We start from the raw sequence: 8,651 nt of genomic DNA, 5'->3' as shown, positions 1-8,651 counted from the left end.
CCACATCCTCCTATTGGAAGCCTGATAGTTCACGTGGGGAAAGGACAAGAAGCTTGTCTTGCTTTGACACAACACCCTCAGTTTGCCCTATGTTATTTTTAACAAAGCCAGACTCATCACATCCGATGCTAAGAGCAAATACGTGAACACGCCAGAGTGTAGTCATCAAGGGCCTCGTACCACAATCTATTCAGGCCTTGGGACAACATTGGATGTCCCCGTGACTGGCGACTCGACTCTTATAGCGTAAGGGGACGGGGCAGCAGACGGGAGAAGAGAAGAAAAGGGGTCTCTGGCCGAGATACACGGAAAGACCGAGACCATTGCGAAGGCTGAGCACTGGATTGTGCGGCTGAAAAAGAAGTTGTGAGTAAAGATGGAACGAGCCGAGAAAGATCACCCAACCCAGCATGTGCCTGACGTTAACAATGATTCGCAACAGGTCCTGCGAAGCGGCAGTGAGAGCCTAGAGGGTCATCGATTGCCGTGAGTGGGAACTTGGACACGGCCACTCATTCGCTCATCGTGTGAGAAAGAAGCAAGGGCAGTTAAAGACATTCGATCCATCACTTGAGAGTTGACCGATTGTCTCGTGGTGCCGAGAAATCTCTTCGGTGGGGTGACATTTATCTTGTGTTTGGCGGGAGCACGAGACTCCCGCACAGGATAGCCCCTCCTTGACGGGAATAGGGCCATCGATTGTCGAGACTGTCATTTGCCTGAGCATCGGTGCGGTGGCGTTGGAACTATCGAGTAGTCTCTGGTGACGTCGAAATCTGCGGCTTCAAATTGTTGTATAAGCACTTCAGGTCCCTTAAATCACCAACTTTGGTGGTGAAGCGCGGTGCCGGCCGCAGGCCCAGCCCGAGTGGCCCAGCAGAAATTGTTTATCAAGACATTCACAGAGTGAAGCTCAGTCACTCTTCCACTCATTATCGTCCAGATTCTCATCCTCAAGAAACGAAAAGTTGCTACCAGCGGCAGACCCAATCGACACTCGACCCGCAGCTCCAGGGACTTAACTTGGGAGCTGAACGAACACCCAAGAGACGACCGACACCCCCAAATCTTACGGCAGCCTCCAGCCCGCATCCCTACTATGGCGGGGGATCATGCCGGGGACCAGTCATTCTATGACTTTCTCATAGAAGAGCCAGAGGTACGTTGATTGTGATGGGTGATTGGGGGAGAAGTTGTGATGTCCCCTTTTGCGACCCAAACTCAATGCGAAGTGGTAAGTATCGCTAGTCCGAGAATGTTCTGTCGGGGTCAATGCTCAATGGCATGGTATGGATGGTTCGGTTCTGCAAAGCAACTGAGACATGTCAACACCACCCGCATCAGGCCAGTGGCTGAATCTCGATTCCACTGGATTCTATTTCTGCTCTGACCCCGTCTCGCCCGGAGAACGGCGCAGCTTGAGCCTTGTCGCGACATGCCATGGCACCACAGAAAAAACAAACGTTCGGTCCAGATGGAGTCGATTTCGCGAATGTTCCTCTGATAGAACAAGTGGTGGCCAAACGGCAGCTGAGAGGCGACCAAGATCGAGGCGCAGCGACCGGCGAGAAGCGAAAAACAGCGAGAAAGAACAGCAATCTCGGGGTTGAGAATGGAGATGGAATGAGATGAGATGAGATGCACTAAATTGAATTGAAGCGATCGAATCTAACGTTTGGCGTTTCCGTTGGAGCAGATGATAGCGCCGGCGCCACCCGGCCATTTCCCACCACAACAGCCCATTTCGTCGCCGAATCGTACCAGCCGCGAAGCGCCGCCGCGGCCAGAAACGACCGAGATCGAGACCCACCACCACGCGAATCACCCGACAGCTTTACCGGTACTCGGAATCCAACTGCCGGTATCAGGAACGGTACCTGAGTCGTCACGTGCTCAGTCACGAGCTCACCTCAACCTTGATCTTGACCTCAACTTACACCCGCCATCTCATGCATTACGTCTCTCCCGCGAGCACGAGCACGAGCACGAGCATGGACATGGACATGAAATTCATAGGCCCGGAGCTCATTCGGCACAGAGTTCAGCGGGCCTGCCACCAACTGGGTTTGCAAGTCATCTCCCACCTGCCTCCTCAGGCCCCATGTCATTGGATTGGAACATGTACCACGTTCCTCCAAATTTGCAGCTAAACGCGAATCAGTTTGATTTTGAGGTTCCAGGACATATAAATGTGGTCGGCCACCCGAACCATCTGGCACACGGGCCTACAAATCCAAACCCGTTCAACTATGGTCACAGCATAGTCTCACCATCGAGCATACATCCGAATAGTGCCCACTTCAATGCAGCTGCCTCAACTCAATGGGATGATTCTCTGGGTCATGATGCAAGCACTCCAAAAGCGCGGACCCCCTCGCATCATGTCTCGAGCAACCCTTGGGCTGAGATAAACGAGTCCGCAGGCGACAACAACTTGACCCCCGTTTCCCGTTCACGAAAGTCCGCTCGAACGAGACGACAGAAGAAGGAACCTCGCAAGTTATCTGATGCTTCCCAGGGAGCAAGAAGTAACAGCACGGGCGGCACTGCACCTTCGGTTTCTGATGCTGCTAGTCCGAGTTCTGCCTCTCAACACAGCCGTGCTAGTATCGGTTCCAAATCCGCTTCCATGACTTCGGCAGCCTCGACGGCTTCCAGCCGACAAAGCAAGCTCCGCAGTGCCTCTCGAACCTCCAAGAATAGTCGAGATAAGCCTAACGATACACCCGAAGATCGTCGAACCCGAGCCTCACATAACCTTGTTGAGAAGCAATATCGAAACCGGCTCAACGCCCAGTTTGAGTCTCTTTTGAATGCTTTGCCCGATCAAATACGCCATGGCGATAATGGAGGTGGGAACGGAAACGAAGACAATGAATCTGACCAGGCCAACGATCCTGACCGCCGAGTCAGTAAGGGCGAGGTGCTTGAAATGGCTCGCAAGCATATTCAAGCACTGGAACGTGAAAGAGACCAACTAGAACTCGAGAATTTTGAGCTTCATGGCAATTTACGAAAACTCAAAGGATCTGAGTCCGAAAGCGGGTCATGCCCATCTGGCCAGGAGAGTTCTATCGAATCGGGAGTGATCAAGAAAGAGATGGAGACAGGCGATCAGGATCAGAGTGAAAGCTAGAGTGCAGAACGAAATCTGGGATTACAATGGTTGGATGCAGCACAAGTTTCAATGAACAAGACTGCTCATGGCACTGTTCTTTCAAATGTGGGCTTCTATTTCCAATTTCTAAGTTTGTATTTCTCAACCAACTCATTCCCTTCACCAGTCTGTTTTGATTCTCTCTTGGTATACTTCCTTTGTTTGCAAATCAAAGTTATGTCATGGGGATATATCGGAAAGGGATACCATTGTCATGCAACATTATCCGCAACCAGCTCATATGCATTTCATGTTTTGACTCATGGCTTTCACAGTCTACGACTATACGGACAGTACTGAGGCTAAAAAGTAACTGTCTCTTTCACACACATGCCCGTCTCATCTTCATCCGTTCTTGCTTCGTCATTCTCTTGTGGCTCCACCTAGGCATACATGCATGTCTTCATACATACCCTCCTTAACACTTCTTCACTCACGTCTTTTCTTCATCTCATGACTCATACTATAGAAAGCCTCAACACCAAAAGGGGTATGAGCTCATTAGTCAAGCTGGACTGTGCGGGCATCACCTTGCACTTTGTGTTTATATATGTGTGTTTGCTTCTACTCTCGCTGCATCCACTTAGGAAATTTTACTCTTTATCGTTGGGATCTCACAGCGCACAATGGAAAGGAAAGAGGAAATGCTGCAAGGATTTAGGGATCATAATAGACGATATGTTTTGGCGCAGGCTGCACGGTTTTGTCTTCGAAAGAACATCCTTATTCATTCATCTTAGCATAATAGAGATCCCTCTCTGGTTGCGGTTTGAAATTTATACAACATTGCTACGTGATAAAATACACAAACCTTGTCTTATTAGGTTGACATAGTTATCGAGCTATGATCTAGACACTAATACAAGGATCAGACCTCTGATATTTACTTTACATGAGGTGGTGGCGTTGCGTGTGGTATGTTCATACCTTCGGGCCCTAAGCTTTATAACTTAGCACATCACACATGTCAAAACACGAGCGTGACGCCACATAATCACGATACATGGACAGAGCAATCAGACGGTTTTAGGACATAAGAATTTTCTGTTGAATTTGTCTTCGAAGTTTTGGGGTCATTGTGGTATAGATATACAATAGTAAATGTCTCAATTGTAGCGCCCTTTGCAGAGTTGTAAGTAGGCCATGCATGATGCCTTATATTGTACAGAATAGCTTGCTGCTTTGTCGCTGATTTTGTCTAAAAGTTCATAAATCCATCACTCATCATTACTGGACATCCTATCCAGTTTGTTCCCGGTGTAGGCCAAGTTTCCACGGTTGGCCAACCCGCTTGCCGATGTAACAAAAACGAAAGAGAAAAAAAAAAAAAAAGAAAAAAAAAAAAAAAGTAAGAACACCCAATGCTTTGTCTAGCTTTTGAGTACCGCTCCAATGCCCCGGACTGCTTTCTGCAGAACTATAATTGCGCCGTCAAGAACCCGATTGAGGCAGAAGGTCAAAGCCTAGAAGCCAGACCATGGGCTCAAAACCCAAGAAGAAATGCCATTCGTGGCCATGTTCAAACCCATACAAAAGAAATGCGACCATGCGATGGTGAGCTAAAAAAGGGAAATGTGTTGTGTATGTGGTGAAGCAATTCGGAGCACGCATGCAGAAGGGATATATATAGAAGAGGGGAAGATAGTAAGGAGATGGAGCTCTCAGGTTTGAGATCAAGGATGACATGTGGGAAAATGTAGATAGAAGGGTTTCTTTAAATACGATCGCCATTGCCCTTAGCATATGCACGGGGGAACAGGGCATACTGCCCAACAGGAGGAGGTGCCTGGGTGCTGAGACTTGTAGTCCTGGCGCGAGGGCGTCGGGTCTTGGTGGCTTCGACCGCCTTGTTGATGGGGGCATCATCCCGAACAACGGACTCGCTTGCATGGCTCTTGTGGTGGGCCCTCTTGCCAACAGGCACGGAGGGGAACGGTGTAAGCTCAGGGACTGTGTCCTTCTCGGTGGATGAGGGAGGGGTGGTGTCTTCCTCATCGCTATCATTGTGAGACTTGATAATTAGAGATTCACGGACCCCATCGTTTTGCTCGACCCACTTGTTCAGTGAAGTGCTGCTTGTGAGCCGAGTGAGGTTGGTCCAGGTAGAGTTGGTAGAAACATGGCGCTCTCCAGTAGAGTCGGAGAGTGTAGTAGAGTTTGTAGCAGTGGTGGAGGTGCTCGCGCGTTGGTGGGACATGTGGAGAGAGTTGTGGCTGGCAGCATTGCTGGTGTTTTCGTAAGGATGGTCATGGGCGACGATACCACGAATCACATCATCCTCACCCGAATAGCTCTGCTTCTCAGCTTCATTGAGAAGCATCTGCTGGTGATAGTCGCCAGGAATAAGTAGCGAGGGCGACAAGGTAAAGCCGTATGACTCCTTGAAGCTAGAGGCGCGAGAGTCGCTTCGGGAATGGTTGAGCTTAGGACGGCGACCTTTTTCTCCGCGGGGGAATGAGAAGTTGTTGGTCACTGCAATCCCCATTCCTGTGTGTGGAGAAGCGGTCTCGAAGGTGCTCTCGGGTGAAGCGTGACTAGCTGAGCTTAGAGCTGGCATATCAAAACGGGATGCGGAAAGCATACCGGGAGACGACTCGGCTGTGCCGACGGTCGGCAACTCCCTCAGCTCATCGTCATCGAACAAATCCAGTTGAAATCCAGGGGCAACCTCTCGTGAAGTGTCCACGGATGGCCTTTCCCATTCGTAATCGAAGTTGGCGTCGGCCTCATGTTCGTAACAGTAATCAATATCATCCTCCCAACTCTCCCTAATGGAGTGGATGTGAACTGCATTGCCCTTGTAATGTCCAGCACTACGTTGGGTAGCAGCGTTATCCGAAGACTGGGGTCCCCTCAGCAGAGGGACCGATTGGCTAGCACGAAGCGACGACTTCGTACTGGCGGCGCTTTTCGGCGAGCGTCCCATCTCCTCCTCCTCGGGTACATCTGGCAACGGTGGCTCATAGTTCATAGCGGCAGGAAGTGGCCAGGCCGCATCGTCAGGAGTAGTGATGGCATGCGAGAAGCGATGGTCGTCCGCTGGCTCTCGGTCCAGTGCAATGCCATACCCAGGGTTGACTGTTGAAGATCGCTCGACAGGGTCATTGGGGCTAAAAGGCTGAGGGTGTCGGAAGCCACCACTTGTTAGAGGACGGTCCCGGCCTGTCATCGCAAGTGCGTCACCATCTCTTGGCTGTCGGCTTGAACTCCTCGGGGGAGGCATAGGAGCGCCCAAGGTAGGTGAGTGCAGCGCCTCAGCTGGCGGTGATCTTGGGGGTCTAACTGGCCGAGGTGGGCTGGTGCGAAGCTGCTCCTGAGATCTGGCTTGCTTGATGTAACGTCGTGGAAAGACAGAGGCTCTTGAACTACGAGGTGATACCTGAGGATCGGGGACGTGTTCAGTAGAAGCAGAGAAGTTGGGCAGGCGCAACTCATGTGTGGGAGCACGTGAGGCTGAATTAGCGATTTGATCGCGAGGAGTATGAGTCACATGTTGGAAGTTGAAAGGTCCAGAAATTTGAAGCTTCTTCTGAAGAGCGGCGTCGTCTCGGGAAGACTTCCGGCGAGCGAAGATGGTCGGCATGATGGAGTCTTTGAAAGTGGCCAAGGAGGTTTCGCTGCTCACTTCGGTGGAATATAGTGAGCTTGCTGCTGAGCTTTGAGCACTGCTTTCACGTCTTGCGCGACTCGACTTGCTCGACTTTGCACGGCGGTGAAATATGTTCTTGCCTAATACCTGGACGCTGTCAGGTCGGTCTCGAGAAGAACTGCCACTAGTTGTTGTAGATCGTTGAGATGAGTGCCGAGTGATGCTCATGTTCTCGAACCCCTGCTCCCATCCGCGCTCAGTATTCACAAACGTAGACGACCCAGTGGATGCAGTGCGTTGGCCGCGGTTGAGATGAGACGCATGTTTCATCTGCTTGCTCAACTGGCGTATTCTTTCGGGAGATGGAGGACCGTCGACAGCTGGTACTAGATATTCGTCCAGATCGAGAGGTGAGTGTGAGGTTGGGGGAGAAACATCGTAGTAGCTTGTCATATCAGTGCCGACATTAGCCTGCGGGCTCAATTTTGCTTGAGTATCGCGCCTTGAACGGTCTGACTGGTATTCCGAATAATAAGGCATCGTTGCGGCCCACATGATGATTCAATGCCTCCGAAAGGAGGGCAACGTTGAAGCTTGCCCTGTATGTAAGCGATGTCTGGCTACTAAGAGTGACCTATTTCCCGATTTGTTGTTGGTGTTATATGTATTGTTGATACGTCGAAAGTCAATAAGGAATGAAGTAAGTGAGATGAAACCTAATGAGAGACAGATACCCAAGGTTTCAAGCATATATTGAAACGAGGGGCGGGACAAGTTAAGTCAATGGGGGACAAGACGAGATAGAAATAACGACACGAATGGCAGCAAGACAATGTACATATAAGATTGCTTGGGAGTGAGAGATTGATGCAATCTTGGGGCAAGGCAAGTTGTACCCTCCCCAAAGACTAGGAAGGCCCTAGGAACTGGGGCTAAGGAGGACTAGGGCGGTGGTAAGGGGGGACCCTCGACAGGGCTATGGGTGGGTTGCTGTGGGTTGTCCCTGGCCCGTCTCGACGGACACAGGCCCCGGGAATCTGGGGGGTTTTCCTTCGCTGCAAGGCCCAGTTGTGCTGTGCAGGGATGTTTCGATCAGGCAGAGTTGAGTGTTGGTACCGCAATGCGTACTGTGCAGCTCCCCTGCCTGTCCGTAACCTCAGACTCAGACGATGCTCAACTGGTTTGTAGGGCGACATGAGGTCCGTGGTGGTGCGATTGGGGACACCTTGACTATTGCGCTCGGAAACCAAGTGGGCGCGACTTGTTTGACCATCAGCGTCCTGGTAACGAACATGTCAGGTTGAGACAACAAGAGGCCACACAGGCTTCCTTCATTCCACTCGAAACAACAGAAGAAAAACAACAAGAGGCCAGCCATCGTGATGTGAACAGAATTTTCACTTGCAGAAGCAACGAAAAGCAAGGGAGGCTTCACGCTCCATACTCATTCTCATGCTCAATGCAAAGGATCGTTACCATGCAGTATTGTCCGGCACTGCATATTTGATTCCACAATACCTCTCCAGCGACGGTAACAGAGCAAAGGCATCCGCAATAGGGCTAAACGATAGCACGCACGCAGCTTGACACCAGTACTCTGTAAGTTATCAGTTGTCAGCCACGATGCGTCTGGAATACAAACAAACAAGACGATGGACGAAAGAGTATCGATGACAGCCGCCAATATGATCGACAGGCGTGTTTCGTTTCGTTATCGTCTGTTCTAATAACCGTTTCTATTTTCAAGACTTGGTGGTAAAATGTTATGAGACGTGTGATACAAGAATGACAGGCTACACTCTGCCTACTGGCCTCGCTGTGATGCTGGGAAACTACCAAGCATGTACCCTGTTGGCTCTCCTCTCAGTTAGTAGCTGCAGGAACGAAGTCATAGCCACTCGGTCT

At 50.6% G+C, this 8,651-nt stretch overlaps 2 protein-coding genes across 2 annotated transcripts; one reads left to right on the top strand and one right to left on the bottom strand.

Annotated features, from left to right (window-relative positions):
* Positions 1 to 835: 835 nt before the first annotated feature.
* B0J16DRAFT_335264 (uncharacterized protein) lies at positions 836 to 3,455 on the top strand. Its single transcript, XM_046127055.1, has 3 exons — positions 836 to 1,159; positions 1,697 to 3,223; positions 3,433 to 3,455. Exons 1-2 carry the CDS (start codon positions 1,100 to 1,102, stop codon positions 3,134 to 3,136), a joined length of 1,500 nt encoding a protein of 499 aa, XP_045987352.1. The 5' UTR covers positions 836 to 1,099; the 3' UTR covers positions 3,137 to 3,223; positions 3,433 to 3,455.
* Positions 3,456 to 4,461: 1,006 nt separating this feature from the next.
* Positions 4,462 to 7,607, bottom strand: B0J16DRAFT_335261 (uncharacterized protein). Its single transcript, XM_046127054.1, has one exon. It carries the CDS (start codon positions 7,299 to 7,301, stop codon positions 4,872 to 4,874), a length of 2,430 nt encoding a protein of 809 aa, XP_045987351.1. The 5' UTR covers positions 7,302 to 7,607; the 3' UTR covers positions 4,462 to 4,871.
* Between the last annotated feature and the right edge of the window lie 1,044 nt (positions 7,608 to 8,651).

This window comes from Fusarium flagelliforme, assembly GCF_020744385.1.
Source record: "Fusarium flagelliforme strain FIESC 12 MPI-CAGE-AA-0113 chromosome Unknown B0J16scaffold_2, whole genome shotgun sequence".
Taxonomy (NCBI): domain Eukaryota; kingdom Fungi; phylum Ascomycota; class Sordariomycetes; order Hypocreales; family Nectriaceae; genus Fusarium; species Fusarium flagelliforme.
Note: the sequence above shows the minus strand (reverse complement) of the source record. Positions and strands in the feature narration are given on the sequence as shown.